Below are 24252 nucleotides of genomic sequence, written 5' to 3'. Positions count from 1 at the left end.
GTCAGGACACGCCTGCAGGACAGTGGTGAAGGGAATCTTCACAGTGGGCAGATCTTCTGGCAGTGCGCCTGGTCATATATTCTGTTTGGAAGAAAAAATATCTAGATGTGTCAATTCATGGGCTGTAATATGGTCAAAGACTTGGAAGGAATGTGATTGGAAAATTAGTGACAGAGACATTTGGGGAAGGGGTGTGTGGAAAACCTCTCTCCTTTAAGTTTCAGGTGTTGGATACTTTGTTTCAGTGATAAAATATAACTAATACAGGTAACATAAAGGGACCTTGTTCATTTTGATACGGTGAGAGCGTGATGATTCCAAGCGCAGAAAGGATTTCTAGAGATGCTAGACAGACGTCACAAGAATTATAAAGAACAAAAATCTTGTGAAAAACTGATAGTGTGAGAAACAAATCTGTCAGACTATAGATTGTTTGCATCCATCTCTTTTCCTGCTAAGACTATGTAAGTTGGAAATTAACTAAACCTGCTTCTCCTATTTATTCATCACTTGGTGCTATTTCTTAGTAATTTTACATTCATTGCAGGAAAACTATGATTTATATTTTAAAATAAAATGCCTCAGAATCATAGGCAGCTCTGAAAGGGCCATATAGATCATCCTGCAGTCTGATTTGCCAATGAGAACCCCGAATGCAAGAGCAGGACCGACTCTCCAGACTCCTGACAGGGTGTTGCTGCAGTTATACCTGTGTGGGGGCAGAGTCCTCGGTCTGAGATGGTAAAGAAAGAATGAAACATTAAAGTCACATAAGCCCAAGACCAGGACGTTAAAGACTGACTACTGTTCTAGTTCATGACATAGCAGTGCAAATAATTTTATGTGATATAGTATTTCGAACTGAGGGGGAGTCATGGGAAGGCTTATTCGGAGCATTTGGATATCTTGTCATAGGCTTTCTGGGAATTACTCTACCAACTCTTCCATGTGAGTATCACCTTATCTGCAAATGAATAGTTGGTTTTCAAGAACATTTCGGAAAATGTTCCATACTTTATTGGAAATAAATATATCGTTGTCTGTGTATAATCGTTTGTCTTGTGGTGTCCTATGAAAGGTAAGGGTTTCAGAAAATAAAGGGGACTGTAAGCGTGAACTTTGAGCATGAAAGCAAATGTGAAGGCAGTGACATTAATGGTGCTGGATGAACAGTGACATATTTAATCAGAACTGTGAGAACTTTGGTTTAGATGAAAATTCAGTCTTATCCTGTGGTGCTTGTCTTGGTATATATGGAATAAAGGAACACTGAATGCTTTCTTACGGCTTATGTTTTAACTAGGTAAGGCGGCGTGTGCGTAACAATGAGTCTATGACATGACTGAACAAGAATACTTCTACTGCAGAAGGTTGCAATTTAAGGACACGTTTATAACCCTTTTATATTTCACACAGACAACTTATATACATGTGTTTTCCTATGTGTGTGTTTTTGTTTTAGATTTACTAAAATCCAGTGCACGTCTCTGAAGAAAAATGATTTGTCAGACATTCTATGTGGCTTTGTTACACTGCGGTAAGTTATTTGCTGTTTGTATGTAAAGCTGAGATTTTGCTCCTAGAAATGCTATTTCCTTATTGACTAACAAAATAGTCTTTTTCCAGCTTGGAATTTCATATATGCTTGCGATGAAATATGTAACCAATGAAAGTGTAAATGTGAAAATGCAAACCTTTCCCAATTTCCTAAAAATGACTCTGTAGTGTATTTTTCCAGAATTTTAACACACATACACCTGCACACACACACACACACCATATCTGCAAGCATAGTTGCATAGCATTTTGCACCATAGTTGCAAACATTATGTTTTGCATGCTGCTTTTTCTGCTTAGATTTTCAATTTATCATGACAATTTTCCTTATCAGTATTTATTGATGAACTTATTTGTGTAGTAGTCAAATGCAATGTATCACATAAATGTACCTGACCAATTCTTGAGCAATAGGATGCTGCATGGAAAAATCTATCCATCCATCCATCCATCCATCCCTCCATCCATCCATCCTTCTATCTATCTACCTACCTACTTACCTACCTATCATCTCTATATCTATACGTCTTTATATATTTGGAAGATAGTTTAGCTCCTAAGGAATTTCTACCTTGAGTAGTGTGCACATTTAAAAATTTGATACTGGGAAATCTCCTTCCAAAACTTGCATCCTTTGTTATTCTAATAGATGCATGAGAGTATGCTATACTTTTGCATTTCCACCAGAGATGCAGGTTACTATTCTTTTACTTATTCTGTTACCATTGTTTACTTTTTGGAACTTCATTTCAATTTTATTTATTTGATATGTGTGAGGTTGAACAGTTTATTGACCATTTATATTTCTGATGTGATATTTCTAGTTCATATACTTCACTTGTTGTTGGGCGTTATTGGTCTCAGTTGAATTTTAGAAATTTCTAAAATGTAATGGATATTTAGTCCTGTAGGAGGGCTTTCTAGAGAAACAGAACCAGTGTGTGTGTGTGTGTGTGTGTGTGTGTGTGTGTGTGTGTGTGTATGTAGGAGAGAGAGAGGGAGAGAGATAGGAGGGGAGGGGAGAGGAGAGGAAAGGAGAGGATTGGACACAAGAGAGATATGTTTACTATCAGGAATTGAGGTGGGTAATTATAAAGGCTGAAAAGTCCCAAGATGTGCAGTCAGCAGGCTGGAGCCCAGGGGAGCGGTTCCTGTCCAAATCCCGAGGGCTGAGAACCAGGGCAGCTGAGGATGCAGGTTCCTTCTGGAGACCTTGGAAAAACTGATGTCTCACTTGTGGTCTGGGGCAGGAGGAGACCACCGTCTCCACTCAGAGCATCAGGCCCAGGAGTCCCACGGATGAGTGGATGAGGCGGTCCACACCGTGGACAGTAGCCGGTGGATCCAGATGTTCTCATCCAGTAACATCCTCACAGACACAAAGAGAAGGATGTTTAACTAAAGGTGTGTGTCAGCCCTGTCAAGTTGACACACACAATGCATCCTCATAAGCCTGGAAAACCTGCTATGTTTACAAATATTTTCTTATTGCCCATGATTTGCTTTTTTTAAAAAAAATTTACTTTCTTTTACAGTACAGAAAACATATATGTACACACAAAAACCTATATGTGAACACTTAGAAGTAAGAATGGAATTTAAATATATTAATTTTATTTAGCAAACATACCATTATTACATTATAAATATATATCAGATGTTGCCAAACTTCTGCTTTATGTCAGGAAGAAGTTTACTTCATGCTGTTGAAGATAAATGACTGCGACACAGAGTGGTGGGTTTACTCTCAGGCAGAATAGTGATGGTGCTTCAAATGCTATTTGCCATTGTACCTAAGGAAAGAGATGCAAGTATCGTTATCAGGGGACATTACCAAGGCATGGTGTTAGCACTGCAAAGTGCCACCTTGAGTATCATCAGAATGCTTTAAGAAATTAAATGGCTGGGCATTGTGGTGTATGCCCATAGCTCCAGTGCTCTGGGAAGCTGAGGCAGGAGGATTGCAAATTACAGCCCAGCCTGGGCAATTTAGTGAAACCCTGTATCAAAAATAAATAAAATTTTACAAAAGTCTGAGGAAGTAGGTTAGTGTGAAGACCCTGGGTTCAATCCCTAGCACCCAAACCAACCAACCAAAACAAAACAAAAAAGAAAAAGATAGAGAAAGAAATTAAATGCATACCAGTCCCTCCGCCCAGTCCCCTCAGGGTTGGCTTATAGAGGAAGCATTGCATGACCTTGGAATGTCTTGACTTTTTAACTGATGCAAGCCATAGTGAGCTTACGATCTTACATTTGAAGTTAGTCATACCTTGTTGATAACCTTTTTTTAAAACAGGGAAACCTATTCTTCATTTATTTATTTTTGCTGCTTCCAGTTCTTTTTCTTTAAATCTATTTTTATTTGAAATACCGACATATAAAATTGTATTTATTTATCTTGTATAATGTGATGTTTTGAGGTCAGTGTACACCATGCAAGTTCTGTCTAGCTAATCACAAGTGCGTTGCCTCACATAGTTAGCATTTTTGTGGTGAGAACATTCAACATCTGTCAGCATTTTCACCAGTACAACATATTCTCATTAACTGTGGTCTACATGCTGTAATAGGATCGTGGAACTTTCTCCTCCCTTCTAGTTTCAATGAGGGGCTCCCAGCTTCCTGTGCCACGGAATCACCCCAGCCTCTTATAATCTATACATCTCCTTTTGACTTCTATGAGATTCACTTTGCAGATTGCTCAAGTGAGAGAGACCTTGTGGTATCTGTCTTTCTGTGCACTGCTTATTTCCCTCAGCTTAATGTCCTCCAGGTTCATCTGTGTGGTTGCAAGTATCAGGTCTTCCTTCTTTTTATGATTGGATGATCTGTTAAGATTCTTCATGGGCCCATTGGTTACTCAGGATCATGTTGTTTAATCTCCATCTGTTTGTGAATTTTCTGAAGTTCCTCTTGAAGCCGGGTGTGGTGGTACATACCTGTGATCCCAGCACTCGGGAGGCTGAGGTGGGAGGATCTCTGTGAGTTTGAGGACAACCTGGGCTACAAAGTGAGTTCAAGGCCAGCCTGAACTACACAAGAAGATCCTGTCTCAAAAAGAGAAAAAGAAATCCCCCCTGTTGTTCCTTTATGGTTTTATTTCATTGTAGTCAGAAAAGACACTTGATAGGATTTCAGTTTTAAATTTGTTAAACATGTTTTGTGGCCCAACATACAATCTTGCCTAGATAATGGTCCCTGTACAGTGGAGAAAATTTTGTATTCTGCAGTTGTTGGATGAGACATTCTGTATGTATTGTGTATGTCTGTAAGGTTCATTTGTTCTGGAGTCTGGTTTAAGCCTGCGATTTCCCTGTTGATTTTTCTCCTTGGATGTGCTAAAAGTCAGGTACTGAAGTCTCCTATTATCATTTACTGCAGTCTGTCTCTCCTTTCTGCACACTGATAATTTGCTTTGTATATTTAGGGTCTCTGATGTTGGTTGCAAACATATCTGCAGTTATTATATCTCCTACTGTATTAACTTCTTTTCTGTCTTTACAGTTTTGACTTAGGGTCTGTTTTATCTGATGTAGTGTAGCTGTTCCTGGTCTGCCTCGGTTTCCATTTGCATGGAGTATCTTTTTCCATTCCTTTACCGTCACCTTGTGTGTGTTCTTGTAGGAAAAGTAAGTCAGTCTTTCTCCCTGTCTCGTCTCCTTATGCTCTCTCCCTTCTTGGAGCCGAATCTCTTATAGATAAGAGCTACATAGTTTAATCTTTTTTTATTTTAACCCATTGAACAAGTAACTGTCTATTGGCAAACTCAGTCTATTTGCATTCAAAGTAATCATTACGTGTGCTGCTGAAGTGAGCACTCAAAGTAATTATTGACAGGTACCAATTTTTTGTTTGTTTTCTAGTTCTTTGGATTATCACTTCCTCTCTTACTGTCTTTCTTTGTGATCAGATGATTTTTCTCTAGTGGCGTATTTTGATTCCTTGATTTTTATTTTCAGTGTATCTTTTCCTTGTGGTTATCTTGAGGATTATAAAAAGTGTCTTAGAGCTATAATAAGCTCTCTTAAGCCAAAAACATCTTAATTTTGATTATAAAAAAATCTGTACTTTTATTTCACCTGTCCCCACATTCTGAATTTTTAATTTTTCAATTCACACCTTCTTGTTACACCTCTTATTGTAGTTGTTACTTTTGTATTATCTTTACCCTTTTTCTAATGATGTATTTTCCCCCACCATTCCTCTTTTACGGTATTTTGCACCTGACAAATGAGGTTTGTGCTTTTGTGTTACTCATTATCATTGCTATTATTTTTTCAGGTTGGAGAACTCTTTTAGCATTTCCTATAAGACAGGTCTAGTAGTGATGAACTCTCCTAGGTTTTGTTTGTGTAGGAAAATCTTTATCTCCCATTTCTTATTATTAATTTTTTTTTGGAGACAGGATGTCTCTTTGTAATGCAGGCTGGCCTTGAATTCACTGTGATCCTCCTGCCTCAGCCTCCTAAATTCTGGGATTATGGTGTGTACCACCACACCTGGCTATCTCTCATTTCTGGGGAACAGATTTGGTAGGAATAGTGTTTTTGGTTAGCGTTTTTTTTTTTTTTTTTCCCCTCAACACATTGAAAATACGACTCAGTGCCTCTTGGCCTGTGACAGTCTCTCCTGAGAAGTCTGCTGAGGGGCATGTTGGAACTCCTTTGTATGCTGTTTGTTTCTTTTTTTTCTGGCTGTTTTCAGGAGCTTACTTGACAGTTGGATTATACAATGTCTTAGGTTGTTTTATTTGGATTAAATCTAATTTGTGACCTTTGATCTTTATATCTGGATATTTGTATCTTTGTCCAAGATTGGAAATTTTTCTTTTCTTCTTTAAGCTTTTACCCCGTCATGATTTTCTACTCCTGCTTTGAGACCCAATAACTCAAAAATTTGTTCATTTGTTTTTTTCACCTCTGACTTTACATTTTCAATGATCTGTTCTTTGAGCTCATACATTTTCCAGCTTTATTTATTGTGTTCCTGATGTTCTGTGTTCCCTTTTGCATTTTATTCATTCTATTTTCAGCCCCATTATTAGTATTTTGATCTCCATTAATTTTATTACTCTGGTCGCTTTGTTTGCTCATTTCTTTGCATTCTTCTCTGTAGACTTTGAAGTTTACCGAGCTATTTTGGGATTCTCTGGCAAGGAGTTCATAGAGCTCCACTGCTTGAGGGTCAGTCCTGGTGCTTGACTGTGTACATCAGTGATGTCCCGTTTCTCTACTTGCTTTGACCTGGGTGGCCATGTGCTGATATCTGTGCACCGGAGAAGTGTGGACCTCCTCTGGGGTTTGCACATCAGCCTTGTCTGAGAACCCTCAGCAGCAGTGCTGTGCAGAGCTCCTGGACAGGTCGTCCATGTGGTCCCTGTGCATGTGACCCCTGCAGCAGGTACTGTGGCCTAGGACTGCTACAGTGCCCAGTGCCAGGCAGGTGTTTCCTGGCCACCAGGGCTAGCACAGGATGGGATGTCCCTGCAGCCTGTGGCCAGTGAGGTTCGCTGGCCCCCAAGGTTTATCTGAAGCCAAGTCTTCTGTGGTGGGTCAGCAGGCGCCAGGCCCATTGTGCAGGTATGTGGCTGCCTATCTGTCTCCAGGGCAGGACGGGAGGCTCATTCTGCAGGCACCAGGCTGGGCATCTTCCTGGTGCTGGAGTTACTGCTGCAGAACTGGTACTGGGGACCCAGGGGAAGCTTGGCCCTCTTCCCTGTCTTTTCCCCAAGAGACAGCGTCTGTCTCCAGGTTGTGCTTCGTGGGTCCTGGGAAGCATGACGCAGACCGTGTGAAACTGCCCCACCTTCCGCCTCCCATGTGTCTGTGCCTGGTCCCCTTAGCACTTGGGAAGATTTTTAATATGTGAGATTTGTCCCAGCTGATGTTTCTGCAGGGTGGTCATCACTGGAGAGTCCTCTCCCGCCGTCTGGCTCTGTCTCTCCCATCATGGATAACTTTTGGGTATATGTCCTCACTCATCTCTCACCATATTCTGGTGATATTTGGACTTTTATAAACTTTGAATCATCTAATTTAGTTTGTATTTCAAAGTTTTGGAATTCAGGTCAGGCTATCTTTTAACAAAACCCATTTTATCTGGTGACTTACCCCGGTGTCAGCCAGCTCTGGGCATCTGTCTTGTAGCGTCAGGGTACACGTGCCCTGCACACACCCACACAGGGCTCCCGGGTGGTGCTGTCCCTTCTCCTTGTGGCCGTCTTGGTCCTTGCAGGAGACACCCAGGATAGCCTCACTCACAGAGATGCCAAAAAACCGTGTTCCTGGGATTATCAAGGAGAAATCATTCATTCTCTTTTATATTCTTCATCTAATTTTATTACATGCATTGAAGAGAACCACACTTTATCTCTTAGATTCTCCAATTTTTATTAGATTTTCTTAGTTTCATATTGGCTTTTTGAAAGGTTCATGGTTTGATCAAGTCTTACAAATGAGACAAGACCCTGGAATATTGGTATCTGACAGCGAATGGTGCCAATGACAGTTCTGGGTCTTTCACTGTTTAGGAGTCATTCCAAGGGAAGGAAATGTGATTTGCAAAGACAGTATGCAGACAAAACAGGCTCATGTCTTTTTTTGGTACTGGGAATCAAACTCATGACTTCACGCTTGCCAGGCAAGTGCTGTGCCGTTGTCATCTCTTAATTACACTGATTCAATTGCTGTGTATTTGTGAAGTTCATTATTACTTTTTAGGTTTCAGTACACTGAGGATGTCAGGCTAATTTCAATTCCGCTCACTGAATCTTTCCTGTGCAGCTAGAAAAAACAATGCTTTTCATTAGTCCTGCTGCATATGCATGTTTTTTTTTTTTAAAACAAAACAAAACAAAACACAATTCTGTTTTTATAGATGTTCTGATTTCAGGAGCGTATGTTAGAAGAATGGAAGGCAAAGAAACACACTGCAGTGAGGATTCGTTTTTGTGGGGTTAGGGTACCTAACTGTTATCGTTGTGAACACAATAATGTGACTCATGTTAATAATTTTTGTGGGGAGGTGGTGCCTGTGCAGGACGCATCTCCGCCCTTTTCATCTCCTATCCTTCCCGCCCTCTCCCTCCCCTCTGTCTCTTGGTCCCCTTCCCTTCTGCAGAGGATGTACCTGTGCATCTTTATATTAATTTGTATTTGTAGAAAGGGTCAGAAATTGAGTTATGAACAGTTATTACTTAGGCCTTATTCAAATATTTTTACTTGCGTTGATTTTTTTTGAATTAAAAATATGTTTCTGAGCTGGGCATGTTGGTGCATGCCAGCAATCCCAGCACTCTGCGGTGCTGAGGCAGGAGGATCACAAGTTTGAGCCCAGACTAGGGGGTAACTTTGTGGCTTAGAGACGCCCTGTCTCAAAATACAAATAAAAAAGGGCTAGGGATGGAGCTCAGCAAGAGGGCCTGTATTTAATCCCTAGTACTGAAAAAAGTTGTGAACTGCTTTTTACACATTTCTGCTTTCTTATCATTTAATAGGCTTTGCTTTATGTTAATTTGGGTTCGCTCTTGGGCACTCTGTGGCTTTTGACAGAGTCACATAGGCCCATGTAGGTTCTTACGGAGTAGAGACAGGGTTGCACACGACACAGTCAGTCCTCTGTGTGCCACTTGACTGCCCCCACCACAACCACTAATCATTTCACACTTTTGCTTTTTCCAGAATGTCACATAGTCAAAATCATGCAGTACGCAGCCTGTTCAGATTGACTTTTTTTTCCTCATAATGTGCATTTAAGTTTCCTCCCTATCTTTTCATATCTTTTTTCTTCTTGGAACTGAATGATATTCCTTCATCTCAAAGTACTGCAGGTAACTTACCCATTCATCCACAGCAGGACATCCTGGGTAGTTCTGTTGTCTTATCTGTTCACATTTCTCATAATTCTTCAAAATGCCCATACTGTACAAATCCATACAAAATACTCAGGATTCTCACTCTACATTAGCGTGTGTATAGGGCAACAAAGTTGTTGGATTATTTGTGAAAATAAATCATAAAGAATTAATGTTTTTTTCAAACAGTTATGTTGAGATATACTTAATGTTTGAAGATTTTGTTTTGAACAGAGCTATAAAAGTGTTCATGATCTCTTGTCTGAAAAGTGATAATCCCCAGCTGAAGTTCGCAGGAAAACATTGGCGGACGTAGTTTCTGGGAGCGCGTATTAGGGCTTGTTTGTACGGTGTCTCATCTGGAGGAGATGGTCCAGCTGTGTCACATCATAGCCAGACCCTCCCCGAACCCTCACCGTGAAGGCGCTGCTAACATTCTGCTGTGTTGCCTGCAATAAACATTAAAAAAGCTCTTAATGTTTATTTCTATAAACGCGCATGCAGATATTGCTCATTTATGTGAGAAGTTGGAATAATTTTTTATTCAAAAGGCAACTAAAATATTTTATGTTAATTTCTTTCATGAAAATACAGATATAAGACATTAGGTAAATGAGGAAAAATGATGTATGACTTTCCAAAGTGGGGTGCCCAAGAGCAGAGTTATTTCAGTACATTAATGAGACCTCTCTGGAACAACCTACTGTACACCCAGCCCAGAGCTGTTCATTAGGTGTAGATTGAGCTCTTTGAAAGTTGGATGGTTATTACTGAGTGCTGCATGGCTGGGTCTCACACACTTCGACTGCCATATCCTAGGCAAAATGACACTTGTTTTATGTGTATCTTTTTCATGTCCCCCCAGAATTTCTTTATGCGATAGCTGCATTGAACCTGGCATATCCGGTCACTCCCTGGAGATTTAAATTATCCTGCCTGCCATCAAATAAAACTGATGACTACTCCTTCTTGCCCACCGGAATCTCAAACACTTCAAATTCGAGTGGAGAGAATGAGGCAGTTGTTGAAGCCAGATTTAATTCAAGTGGTGCCGACAGTGCTAATTTATCGGAAGCAGCTTTCCACTGTTGCTTTTGGAGTGAGCAAGATAAAAACTGCCCTGCGCATGGAGACGGCACTGAAGGGGAGGGCTTTGTTCCCACAGTGGGTTCTTCCGTTTTCCAACGACCGGGTAGGTATTTTAACGTTCCGAGCAGTAAACTGTTAAGTGTTAACTATACTGAACAAAGTGTTTTAAATTTCTGAAATATGTGAAATAGATGCCTTGTGCATGTGATTATCAACATATATTGTCATTTTAATGTCAATAATAAAACTAGGATTCACCATGTGACAACATTCATAATAAGCCCCCAGGTATTTAATATCCCATAGAATGTATAAAGAGAATTCTTTTTACTTTCAAAACAACTAAAACTTGAGATTCCATTTGGCCAGGCTATTTTCCTTTTAGATGTCTTCCTGAAAGAGCTGAAGACATTGGATTACAGGGATCCATGCACACCCATGTTTATAGCAGCAGAATTCATGACAGCTAGATCTTGGAAGCAGCCTATCTGTCCGTCAACAGATGAATGATAAAGAATGCGGTGTTTACACACCATGGAGTACTTCTCTGCCATAAAAAGTGATAAACTTGAGTCATTTGTAGGAAAATGGATTCACCTGGAGACCATGATGTTAAATGAGATATATCAGATACACAGGCTTCAATATCACATGGTTTCTATTGTATGAGAAACCTAAAATATAAATAAAGAACAAAATAAAAGCTAATAGCAAGTAGAGAGAGATCTTTCTCAAACAGGAGGGGGATTCAGGTTTGGAGGAAGGGGGAAGGAGGGAAAGGGAATGAAAAGGAGTTAAGATGTGGCGCACACGTACCAGCTCCTCACAAGGAATGTAGCCGTTATGTACTGCAAATATGGACTAATAAAAATAAAAAAGTGAAAAGTAAACTTCACCTATACCTGTTAAAAAAGTATAACCCTGTAGTCTACTACATTTGCTTTGAAACAGAAAAAACACTCCATTTGTTGTTAAGTAAAAAATACAGAATTACTGACAACGCTGTGGAGTTAGTCACATTTAGAAACATTTATGAATGATTTTTTTCAGGCCAGGCATCTCTCTGAAGCAGTACCCATTTTAAATCAAGGGATTTTTTTGGTTGTTTAAAGTATAATGCATACTAATTCTGCACCTGAAAATATAAACAACAAAATTATTTCCACGTCTTCTGGAAAAGCTAAATAGCACAGAGTTGACTGACTTTACGTCTGTGGAGACCTGCGGTCTGGAAGCACAGGCTTGCGAAAGTGTAGGAGTGGTTATGAGTTCCCAGTGGACAGCTCTGAGGGTTTGGTCCAGGTTACCCTCGGCTTTGGGGAGCAACCCTGGCATCGTGGGATGCTTCCTGGCCTCTGACTGCTAGAGGCAGAAGCGTTTCCTCCCCAGTTGTAGAAATAATGGAGAACTTCAGGTATTGCCCAATGTCCTCTGATGTAGAAAAGTCGCCCCAGCTTTTGTGGCATTGATTAGATGGAAGAAACACCCCAGTATGTGGAAATCAGTTTAGGAATAAAGGGAAAACATAGCTATGTAGTCAAATCAAGAACTGAAAAACAGTGAATAGAAATAACCCCCACTGTCTCCGCCCAGTTCAGAGCCATTCATTTCATTTCAAGTGAACACCTTTTTTTTCTTGTGGGAATTGAATCCAGGGCCTTTGCCCTGAGCTATAGTCCCAGCCCTTTTTAAGAATTTTATTTCAGATGGGGTCTCACAGGCGGGGTTTGAACTTGTGATCCCCCTGCTTCAGCCTCCCAGAGCATTTAAGTGGAAACATTTCTAACAAAGTTTAACTTAGCTAAGCAAGTGTTGATTAAACATGCTAAGCTAAAAACGAGTTTAATAAGTCAAGGTCCTTTTAATGAGGCTTGGAATGGTAAACTATATTAGCACCTTTTTCATTTATGAAGGTAATGACTAGTGCTATTTTAACTTCATAGTATAAATCGGAGATAAAAGCGAGTTTTTTTTCTGAGTAGAGTATCAGTTTTTGTAACTTAAATCACTCTAGGTTATACAGTGGTCACTTGAAAGCCTCTGTGGATTATTCTTTCTAGTGGGCCGTTTGCTTCAGGGGCTCCGAGGGTTAGAATTCCTGGCGGCTGGGTACCCTTCTGGTCAGGGAAACAGCTGTCTGAAGTTGGTCTTGGTGTTGTCTTAATTAGTCAGGGTTCACAGTTTTTACTGTCTGTGCCTTAAAAGTTACAGATTCCCCAGAGCGTGCCTCCACTCGAGCAGGAGAGCTCTCCAGCGTGGCTGAAGTGGCCTTTCCTCGGCTGTGTTTGGGGCTTCCACTATTACAGCCACAGACATTTAAGGTGCCAGGGTCTCAGCTCCTTTATTTCCTGGTGCTGACACAGAAGTGTCCCTCCACATTTGCTTGTCCCTTGATACTTGATGTTCTTTTTTCTCTTGAAAAATGCGAATGAACCGAGCTGGGTAAATTTTGAGCTCTTCTGTTTTTTCTGAGTGGCATGAGATTAAAGAGGAGTTTGAGAAGAGGCGATTGGATTTAATTCTCTTACTTTACAATAAGAAAATTGAAGGCTTTCAAAGGGACTTGATACCCGGGCAAGTGAGCCGGTAGTTGGAGTTGTTCTTACTCTTGGAAGGGGCGGAGGGAGGCAGGTCTGAGCGCGGTGGATTTGGCCCTCCTCGTTCACTGAGTTGTTCAGAAAGGTTTTCAGATTTAATGTAGTTTATTTTTAATTCAGGTGTGAACTGGAACATACAGTGCTGGGTGAAAGTGGACTTGAAATTACTCATCTGCTCTGGGCAGCCCTTACTTCAGAGTCCTTTCACGAATTCTGACCTTCGGGTGCATCTTTTCTATGTCCTGTAAGTACCAGATAAATTAATTTGGCCATTTCTACTACCGCGTGGTTTATTTTTGGATGCAAGAGCTGCCGTACAGTGAGGTGGACGAGGAACCTCTCCTGCCCGTATCTTTCCTTTTATACCTGCGGACAGCTACAGAGTGGCTCGTGTTTTTTTATGTCACATTCTTTCCCATTAGGATTTCTGCACTGGGGAAAAATTTTGTGTGTATTTTTTCAGGTATATTTGTCACATTTGATTTTTTATGAAATTAAAAATATGAATGATATGTATTTGTCCTAAGTAGAGAGCCAAGATGGTAGTTTAAGTAGCTATAATTCCAACAGTGAATGCACTCCAGTTATAACTCCAGGGTTAACGTCCACTCTTGATTTTAACCCTCTAAAATAGTTTCTCAGGTATTCTTTTATCTGATGCCGAAGGAGTGATTTTCCTTTTTCATTGCTATGGTTATTGAGTTTGTACCACTGAGGAGAATTTGCTAAAAACTGTCCACAAAATCCAAATTATAAATAAAGAGCAAAATACAAGGCAGGTCACAGGAAGTGGGGAGATGGGTCTTTCTCAGACAGGAAGGGGAGTGAGAGATGGAGGGCGGGCAGAGGAAGGGAGGGGAGGGAAGGAGAGTGGAAAATGTAATTAAACGTGTTATGTAGAGGCACTGGCTCGTCCCAGGGAATAGAAACATTATGCACTGCAAGCATGTGCTCAGCAAGATTTTTAAACCAGATGAGTAGAGACAGAAAGTTGAGTAGCGGCTGCCCGGGCCTTGAGGGGTGATGAGGAGTTCCTGTGTGTGGGATGTAGAGTTTCAGTTTCAGAAGATGAAAGACATTTGGAGCTGGGTGGGGGCAATGTTTTCACAACATGGTACCTAATGTCACTAAACCCTACGCTTAAGATGCTTGCAGTGGTCCATTTTACGTGTATGTATTTTACTAAGCGCGAGGCTTTCCAAGCTTCCTAGCAGGCTCTAACTCTTCCCAGTTTTAAAGTTCTGTGAACTTGTGTAAGGACTGATAGTCCATCGTGTATAGACTGTAGCTGTCTTGAAGTCTTTATTCTCTGAAAAAGAAAGAATACATAAATAGGTCACATATTTACATATAAATAAATCGTACCTATGTCAGTCTGTCTCCGAGCATTGGGTGTGAGTAGTAATTTAGCAATACCTAAAAATTTTAAATTCAGTTTAGTCAACTGAGCATTTATTAGTTAATTTATGCAAATAGTAGGACCCAGAGAAATGAGAAAATTGTGATAAATTAAGTACTTCTATTAACTTGCTTATTTGACAGATTTAACAGATTCTTTGAGCCTGCTTTTATTTTGAACTCAGGCTTCTGAATATTAATAATAAAGTAATATTCATCAGACTGCACTCAGTTTGGGAAACTTTTTCTTTTTTTTGTGGACCACATTACACCTCTGTATGATTTGGTCAATATGTCCAATATCCCAATCACCACATGCTGTTTCTACCTTGAACTGTATTTTCGTGTCCTTTAAGCAATATATCTCCAAACTTTAAGTAAGGCTCTTAATAAGTATGGCTCTTCAGATTGAAAGGAGGATCTGGTCAGTGTGACACACGAGACAGTTCATGGAAACAAAAATCCATAGTGGTGATTATTTTAGAAAAATTTTTAATCAAAATGACCTTTTCCGTACATCAGAGAATTCCCAGGAGAAACCTTCCAAAGGTTTCCGTGCTTGACCACGCCTATTTCTTAAGAAGCTGAAAGCTGACACGCATAAGGGATTTAAAATCCTAGAAACATCTGCAGCGTTGTCCGCATTGTTGTCTGAGCTCAGATACTAACGTTTGTCAGAGAAGCCGCAGCAGAGATCCTGTAGAAATGCGGGACTTGGAGCTACACTGGGCATTTCACCGCAGACCCACGCAGGACCTTCTCTTCTGCACGAGGCGCCGGGGTGCGTGCGAGGCCCTGGGCTAAGTCTGGGAACTTCGCAGCCACAGGCGCTCGGCTGCTCCCCGCCCGGATGGTTCCTGGGCGTCCAGCGGCTTTCTGGCCGTTTCCTACGCCCTTGGTTTCGGCCTTCAGTCAGTGGTTGATAGTGGCAGTGCTTCTGTCAATCCTCTGTCCTCTCCCCGCCTTTCTTCTTGTCAAAGTGGACTGTGGATTCTTACTTTGCGGGACGCAGTCAGTTATGTCGTAATTTTATTGCTCAGGCTGACCCGTACTTGCCTGGGGGTGCCTATTCAGGGTGACTCCTGTGCTCTTTTATTGCGGTCCCCTCTTTTTTTTTGAGGGCTTCTTCCTTTCTAACATTCCAGAATGCTGCAGGTTGATCTTACCCTTGTCCTGGTGTAACGCTTCGAACCCTCCTCGGGGACAGGATATCCTTTATTTTAGAGTGGTATTTACAAAGCGCAAACCACTGTCTGGAGCCAGTGCTCACTGTCACTGAGGTGACACTGCTTCCAGCTTCTCAGCGCACAAAGCTGGTTATATGTAGTGCTTGCGCGCGCACGCACGCGCACACACACACACACGTGTGTATAAGATACACAAATCCATTTTGCTGCATCTCTCTGTGTGTGCATCTGCTGAGTTTGCGTTCCTACTAAATGTCTCGTTCTAGTTCAAACCTACAGGGACCCCCGTGTCCAGCGTGAGAAGCCTGGCTTCCCTTCCCCACCGCACACATTTATGTGTTACTTATTTGCTCAGCCCCAGAGTACACAGGAGGGAGTTAGCAAGGGCTAACACATACCACTGGGAAAGACAAACATACCAGACAGAGCGGTACTGTTTACACTCACTTTGTCATCACCAAGGCTAAGAGTTACCTGGACAAACCATCATGTCCCAGAGTTAATTAGGATGGGTCTTCTCCCCTACCCATGTGGTTAAATTAACCAAACAGGAACGCTCTTCTATTTCTGTTTGTATTCCTCTCTTTGTTTTCCTTCCCTCCTCTGTCCTTGTTGACTTCCCCCTGGGTAATATCTCACATGGAAGAGGACTTGCTGTTTTACAAGATGTTTCTTTACCTTGCTCTTTGACAAGCGCTATATCTAGGTCATCCGCACATACAAAAATATAGACTCCTTAGCCCCTAACCTACCGAATTCCTCAGACTCCAGTTTGCTCCCAGTGCTTTTAATGATAAGACAGTTTGAGACACGGACCTCCTGTTCAGATAATTTGGTATTAGCAAAGTAGAGTTTTGGGGAACCATTTTTATGGATTAACAGTCTGAGATTTGAAATAAATGACTTGATTAAGTGGTTTCCAAAGCTAGTACTAAGCGCCCACGTTCCTCTTCCTTGGTCTGTCTGCTGTGTGTTGCTGTCAGCCTAAGTAGCAGTCAGACGCTTGGACGACACCCCTTTGTTATTATTCCCATAACAGCAGAGATCATTGCTTAGAGAAGCTTTAATAAATTCTTAGAGAAATTTGGGAGGAGGAAAAATTGGACGGAAGGTCACAGGACTAACTGCTTTTTGATGAACTGTGTGTGGCCCCTGAAAATGAAATTTCTGCGCTAAGTAGTTGGGTCTCTAATTTCTGAGCAGAAAATTTTCTCAGAAGGTAAAATTTTCAAGGAAGCCAGAATTTAAAGTTCCTTTGACCAATGTTGTGGTACCCTTTTTACCTTCGAGTGAAGTTTATTCACACGCCGAGGGATTAAATAGCATCGCTAAATGTGCGTGTGCGTTAGCAGAGCATAAAATATCTTGCTTCATAAAAATTTCCAAGAATTTCACAAATCTTAGGATGTTATTTTAAGCCAAGTGCTTCTCTTATTTTAAAAAAATTGGTGCCTTCTTATCCTTATACTTTATAATTACAGGCTTTTTAGATTATCAGTAGATGTGGTTCCTGCAAGTGTTTCATATAATTTGTGACGATGAAATTTGATGATATATTTAATGTGATTTCTCTGATTTTCTGTTCTTTGCCCACCAAGTGCACAGCAGTAAGGAGGCCCAGGTATTTTTGGCCTGTAGGTGAGGCGGGCAGGGGTTTTCTCAGGGAACCAGAGAGCAGATATTCCGGGCTCTGGCACCCACACCGTCCCTGTCGCAGGCGTCCAGCTCTGCCCCTCTGCACACGGTAGCCACGTTACTGCGTGGTGAACCGGGATGGCGGCGCGTGTGGGCACTGACAGCTGAACTTCCTGTCACTTCCCTGTGTCATGAAATATTTTTCCTCGTTTTTTAACTTTTGAAAATGTAAGGAACTGTTCTTTAGCCCCAAGCCAGCGCCTGGATTTGGCCTGTGGATTGTGGTTTGCTGACCCTGTAGTTTAGGACATTCAGAAATTAGTTTTAGATGAATTCTTTTCTGTTTGTTTGCTTTTTGTCCTTTGAGACAGGGTTTCATTACGTAGTTTAGACTGGCCTTGGACTCACTATGTAGCCCAGGCTGGTCTCAAACTCACAGTGATTCTCCTACCTCAGTCGTAGATTAATTCTTATAGTTTCATCATGGAACTTTCTGTTTGAGTGCTTTAAGAAATTTCTGAAATTAGCTGTTTTTTACTGAAGAAATTATAAGTTATTGTAACATATTTTTATAGAGAAGATAATGTGTAATATATAGTCATTATTAAATGCTCTCATATGTAATTTTTTCACATATTAAGATTACTAAACAAGGAAATTGGGAGAACTGGGTGTGGCGGTGCATGCCTGTAATGCCAGCACTTGGGAGGCTGAGGCAGGAGGATCATTCTGAGTTTGAGGCCAGCCTAAACTGCAGAGTAAGACCCTACCTCACAAAGACAAAAAAAAAAAATTTAGACTGAATAAATAGCACAATAGAGAAGTGATAGAGCAGCTATAGTTCATCTAATTGGTAATCAACTATTTTCTACAAATACACACTGTGTTCAGAAAAGGCGAATTTGGTGAGACCACCTATAGTGAGGTGGTGTTATTGTAACTTTTCTTCTTATTTTAGAAGAGAAAAATATGACTAGGATATAGTACATCTAGGGATTCTTCAGTCAAAATATGACACCTTAAAACCATATTTTGCCTTAGAATACCACTCTTTATTCAACTTGCTCACACTCTGTTTTTGAAAACCTTTCATTTTAATATTTGAAAAACATAATAAAAGTTCTGGCTTGGTGTTTTAAAAAATTGTACTTCATTGACTTTGCATAAACATGTCGACAAAATTGAAAACACTGAATCATTCTGCTTCCATTTTAAAGCAAACCTTTGTGGGTGTGTAGCAAATTTTTCAAAAATGCTGTTATGTAAATACTTTCTTTGACAGTCCCAACAACCTTGTAAAGTTACACAGTATAGCATTGTCTAGGTTGTACAGATTAAGGAAACAGAGGCTCACTCAGGATTTGGAGGCACTGATCGGGATCATTCCCAAAATATCAGGCCCTGATCTCTGGATGTGCACCACCACACCCAGGGCTTTTAGGAGGTACAAAGGTGAGACAGAACAGCTTGGTAGTTCTTCTAATTAGCTAGCAGGGTGAGCTCATCAGTTATAAGGCTAGATTAATGCTCATCAGTTACAATCAGACATCCTGCATGTTTGGTTACACTCTCATGACTACAGGGGTCAAGAAAATATTTGCAAAGGCGTGAAGCAGTTACAGAGCTAAGCAGTTTCAAAAGAACAAAAATTTAAAAGAACAATTTCTCTTGTGCAGTTCTTCCCTTTCAACCTTACGGCCAATAAGCAAACAGAGTACTTGATTTTAGGTTTACTATGAAGTGATCGTGCTTTTTACAATGCTATTTATCCCCTCTGAAGTATCCAGTAGACTTCTTTGCACATTAGAGCTTCATAACTCTTGCCAGATTGATTTTTTTAGCGCTAGTATAATAATAATAACTTCAATATTAGGAAACTTGAAAATCTATCGTCATTCAAAATATTTAGTACAAGTGGCCTGTGTGTGGTAAGGTTAGGGTCCCTTTTTCACATTTTATTTATATCTGATGTTCATGATAGTTTGTACAGTTTCTATAGCAATGGTTTTTCCATACCGAACTTTTAGCAGTTATCCTTATGAGTTACAATGCTTTCCCTCCAAAAGGACTGCAGTATTTCTGAAGGCAGTGATTATGCTAAGCTTTACTGTCTCCTCCCTTTTCCAGAGTTCTTTAGAGTGGTTTGAATGCTGCATGTGGCCTGCGGTGTTTATGGACAGACAGAACAGCTGGGTGAGAGGAGAGGAGGCTCCATTCTGCACCTGCTACTCCTGCTCTTAAGCTCTCCCTCACATTTACATGGAGGCTGGGCCTCCCTGAGAAACTAGCACAATTGAAGCAAACTCTTTCTGTGTCTTGGTTGCATGCTATTATTCTTATTTTTATGTATTTACTTACTTTTTTGAGACAGAGTCTTGATTTGTAGTTCAGGCTGGCCTTAAACTCAGTATGTAGCCCAGGCTGGCCTCCAATTTATGGTGATCCTCCTGCCTCAGCCTCACAAGTGCTGGTATTGCAGGTGTGTGCCACCACACACAAAGTTTACAATAATAGGCAAATATTGCTTACAAAAGCCCTTTCTTTCTTTCTTTCTTTCTTTCTTTCTTTCTTTCTTTCTTTCTTTCTTTCTTTCTTTCTTTTTTTTTGTGGTTTTTCTCTGGTACCGGGAACCGAACTCATGACCTTGCACTTGCTAGGCAGGCGCTTTGCCACTGAGCTAAATCCCCAGCCCCTCTTTCTTTCTTTCTTTCTTTCTTTCTTTCTTTCTTTCTTTCTTTCTTTCTTTCTTTCTTCCTTTTTTTCTTTCTTTCTTTGGAAATAGCTTCATTGAGATATAATTGATTTATAATAAACTATTGATTTAAAGTATAAATTTTGATTAGTTTTTATATATGAAATCATGCATAAAACTGTAATAAAGAAAGTGAGTATATTATCAATCACAGAACTTCTTCTTGCTCCTATCCACCCCCTACCCTTAGGAATGACTGATCTGATTTCTGTCACCAGAGATTACTTTGCATTTTTTAGAATTGTATACAAATGCATTTATGCAGTATTTTGTCATGGTTTGCTTACCAAGGTTGTTTTGAGATTCTTGGATGGTGTATATGACAGTAGCCAATACTTGTCATTGCTAAGTAGTATTCCATAATGTAGGCTATAGACCGTGACTTCAGTGCTGTACTCACCTACTGACAGTCAGTTGGGTTGTTTATAGTTTGGGAGATCACAGATGAAGCTGGGCTGTCTCTGAACAGACGTCTCCTTTTGGTTCTCTTGGATGACTGTCTGGGAGTGGAATGGATACATTCACAGGGCAGGTGTATGATAACTTCAGGAGTTGCCAAAGAGATTTTCAAAGCAGTGTCATTTTCCACTCCCATGAGCAATTTGTTAGAGTTCTGGTTCCTCCACTCCCTCATCAATATGTGGTATAGTTAGCTCAGTGTTATGCTATTATGTTTTTCACTATGTGTGGGTGGGTGTGGGGGTGCTGAGGATCAAACCCATGGGGAGTCTATCTCTTATTAAAAGTTTTCTTTTAAAATTTTGAGACACGCTTTCACTAAATTGCCTTGGGGGGACTAGAACTTGTGATCCCCCTGCCTCAGCCTCCTTTGGTGCTAAGATTATAGGCATGTGCCACTGTGTGGCTTGCTTTGTTTCTTGAATGACTAACAATGTTTAGCATGTTTTTTTGGGGAGGCTTGTTATCTGTGATTTCTATGGCAAAATGTTTAATAATAATTACTCTCTATCCTATTTTTACGTGAATACTTCATTGCTTGATTATGGTAGCTTTATAATGAGCCTTACGGCACTGCTGTTCTTTAAGAAAGTTCTTCATTTTCAGGGTGGTTTTGACCGTTCTGGATCTCTTGTGTCTCCCTGTGGACTTTAGTTTGATCTTGCTCACTTGTTTAACAAAGTTTGGTGGGATTTTGATTTGCAGTGCACTGAATCAGAGAAATATAAGGAGCACCCACATATTTATAATACTGAGTCTTCTAACTGAGGAGTAAAGTATATCCCTCACTTTAATTGGTCTTAAAATTTCTATCAACAATATTTTATGGTTCTCAGTGTACAAATCCTAAACATCTTATATCAATTATCTCCCTAAATATTTCTACTTCTATGTTATTGTAAATGGTATTTTAAAATAGTTTAATCAGTTACCAAATAAACTGGTGGCATAAATTTGTTCATATTATTACTATCTCTTTAATGTCTGGAGAATTTGTAATAACACTGCTTCCGTCACTTTCTACATAGTTAATTTGTGTCTTATGGAGTTTTTTCTGTCAGACTGACTCAAGTGTCCTCAATTCTCCTCAATTCTATTGCTCTTCCTACCACCTTTTAGGTTTCTTGTGCATCAGTATTCTGCTTTCTCTTTTACTGTGTTCTCACCTGATGTTTACTCTTCTTATCTTTTGTTTATTTAGCGTTAATTTGTCCCACACCCCTTTTGCTGAGTGGAGCCTGAGATCACTGTTTTGAGACTTCTTTTCTATTATAGACATTTAGTTCCCATTTTTGTGTTATAAATTTCCCTGAAATTATTGCTTTAAGCAATACCTCACAACTTTTTATCTCTTTTATTTCATTTTTATTTACTTAAAAGTTCTAATATAATTTTAAAAAATTTATTCTTTGACTCATGAGTTATTTAGAAGTATGTTAAGTTCCAAATGTTAAAAGTTCTTATAAATACCTGTCTGTTCTTCATTTCCTTTATTAATTACATTTTTGTATGACTTGAATCTTCAAATTTACTGCAGCTTTTTTGTGGCTCAGAGTATGGTCTCAGTAATTTTGTGTTCATAAATAGCATGTGTAACTGCTATTGTTGGTTGAGTGTTCATGAAATGTGCTAGGTCAAGTTGGTTGGCGGTGCTCAAATTTTTATTTTTAATGACTTTTGTCTCCTTGTCATGCTAATTATTGAGAAAATTTCCATCAATATTTATGGATTAGTCTGTTTTCTCCTGTGATCCTATCAATATTTTGCTTTCTGTATTTTTGAAACTCTATTATTGAGTTTATACATGTTTTGGGTTATTATGTCTTCCTAGTGAATTAATCTTTTTTTTTATTATGACATGACTTTCTTTATTCTGATAAATACTCTTTGCTGTGAGATCCATTTTACCTGATATTAAAATAGCCTTTCCAACTTTATTTTTTTCCTTATAAGCAGTTGATAATGGGGTCTTGCTTTTCTATCCAGTTTGATAATCACTGTCATTTAAATAAGATATTAGACCATTTGCATGTAATGTGACTATTGATATGTTTAGATTTAATCTTTTTCTTTTTCTTGTTTCATTTATTTATTGTTCCTGTTTTATTCCTTCTTTTGGGTTAAGTAATTTTTTTTTTTTTTTTTGTCTTTTTGAGACAGGGTCTCGCTATGTAGTTCAGGCTGGCCTTGAGCTTACTTTGTAGCTCAGGCTGGCCTCAAACTCGCAACGATCCTCCTGCCTCAGCATCCCAAGTGCTGGCATTACAGGCGTGGGCCACCATGCCTGGCGGGTTAAGTAATTCTTATGAGTCCATGTAGTCTTTGTTGCTTATTAACTGTATCTTCTTGATTTATTACTTTTGTGGTTGCTTTATGATCTATAGTGTCTGACTTAATATAGTCTTGTGATATTATACCCTTAAATGATATCATATTACTTCATTTATAGTGTAAGATGATCACAGCTATATACATACATTTCTCCTGTCCCAAGCTTGGTACTAGTGCTGTAGACCTTAGACTTATAAACTCCACCATACATGGCTGTTATTTTTGCTTTAAATAATCAATACATAATTAGTTAGTTAAATTTCATTTCTTTGTTTGAAGCCCTATTCCCATCTGTTTTTTTTTTTTTTTTTCATCAGGTGACTTCCTGTGGCATTTTGTAGAATGCAGATCTGGGGATGACGAATTCTTTAACTTCTGTTGTGTCTGCCATACTATTTTGAAAGCTACTTTCACCGGATGTAGGGGTTAGGGTTTAGGGTTTAGGATTGCAATTTTTCTTTCCTTTTATGGCTTCGCTGTCCTTGCTTACGCTCTTTCTGACATTCCACCTGCTGCAGTCCGTTGTCTTGCTGATGGAGTGTGTCTCTTTCAGAAGCCCTTTAGGCTGGGTGCCATCGTAGTTCTCCCATCCCCCTTGCTCTCACGCCCATGTTAACATTTAGCTCTTACTCTCCACACAGTTCTGAAGTGGTAGAAGATTCGCACCTGGCCCCCCAGGAGGGCAGCTTTGAGATCGTCCAGTGCAACTGCAGTTTCGAGGGACGCTGGGAGTGCCGGGTGCCGACCCCAGCAGCCCAGCTCAGCAGCACCCTGCTGATGTACTTGAAAATCACAGCCGCAGGGGTCACTTTTCAGTCCCCTCCCATGTCGGTTCAGCCCGTAAACGTTGGTAAGTTGTGCATTAAGAGCGTAAGAAACCTGGACATCAACACGCGTGCGGGTTGCAGTTTGTTCCCTGGTGAAAGGTTTTTCTCTGGCTTTCGTCACTGTCTCCAACCCTGAGAGTGAGGGTGACCATGGTGTAAGGGTGTGCCATGGGCAGCTGCTGGAGGGAGTGAGCAGTAACATAAATATCTCTGCAGCTGTCACTTAAATTCTTATTTTACAGCCAGTCTGATTTCCCAGCGAGGCGTGCTGGTGCAGCGGGCTGAGATGGGGAACCCGGAGAGGACTGGCTGCGAGGCTGTGCTTGTCTGGGGTGCCTTCCCTCTGCGAACCCAGACACATGGCCTAGGCGGTGGGCTGAGTCTGAGGGCTGCGGGCCTGGGACGTGGAAGCTGTTACCGGATAGGGTTGTAAGCGTGACCCAGCCAGGGCTCAGGAAAAGAAAGCCTGAAGGGTGGTCCGCGGAAGGGAAGAGTGGGAGGGCGCCGGGCTGGGCACATGGGGAGAGCGGTGGGCGCGCAGCCCCGAGCGCGGAGCCCACTGGGA

General features: G+C 40.4%; 1 protein-coding gene across 2 annotated transcripts in view; it reads left to right on the top strand.

The window, feature by feature from the left end:
• The window catches only part of Lepr (leptin receptor), a 76419-nt gene that overhangs the window by 16721 nt on the left and 35446 nt on the right, over window positions 1-24252 (top strand). For both annotated transcript variants that reach the window (XM_005385299.2, XM_005385300.2), the window contains exons 2-5: window positions 1463-1537; window positions 10278-10604; window positions 13219-13342; window positions 23502-23710. In XM_005385299.2, the coding sequence (XP_005385356.1) occupies window positions 1498-1537; window positions 10278-10604; window positions 13219-13342; window positions 23502-23710 (700 nt within the window). In that variant the 5' untranslated portion in view covers window positions 1463-1497. The remainder of the gene's footprint in view (window positions 1-1462; window positions 1538-10277; window positions 10605-13218; window positions 13343-23501; window positions 23711-24252) is intronic.

Source organism: Chinchilla lanigera, unplaced genomic scaffold (genome assembly GCF_000276665.1).
Source record: "Chinchilla lanigera isolate Chin_1 unplaced genomic scaffold, ChiLan1.0 scaffold00022, whole genome shotgun sequence".
Lineage (NCBI taxonomy): Eukaryota > Metazoa > Chordata > Mammalia > Rodentia > Chinchillidae > Chinchilla > Chinchilla lanigera.
This window is presented reverse-complemented; position numbering and strand designations above follow the sequence as displayed.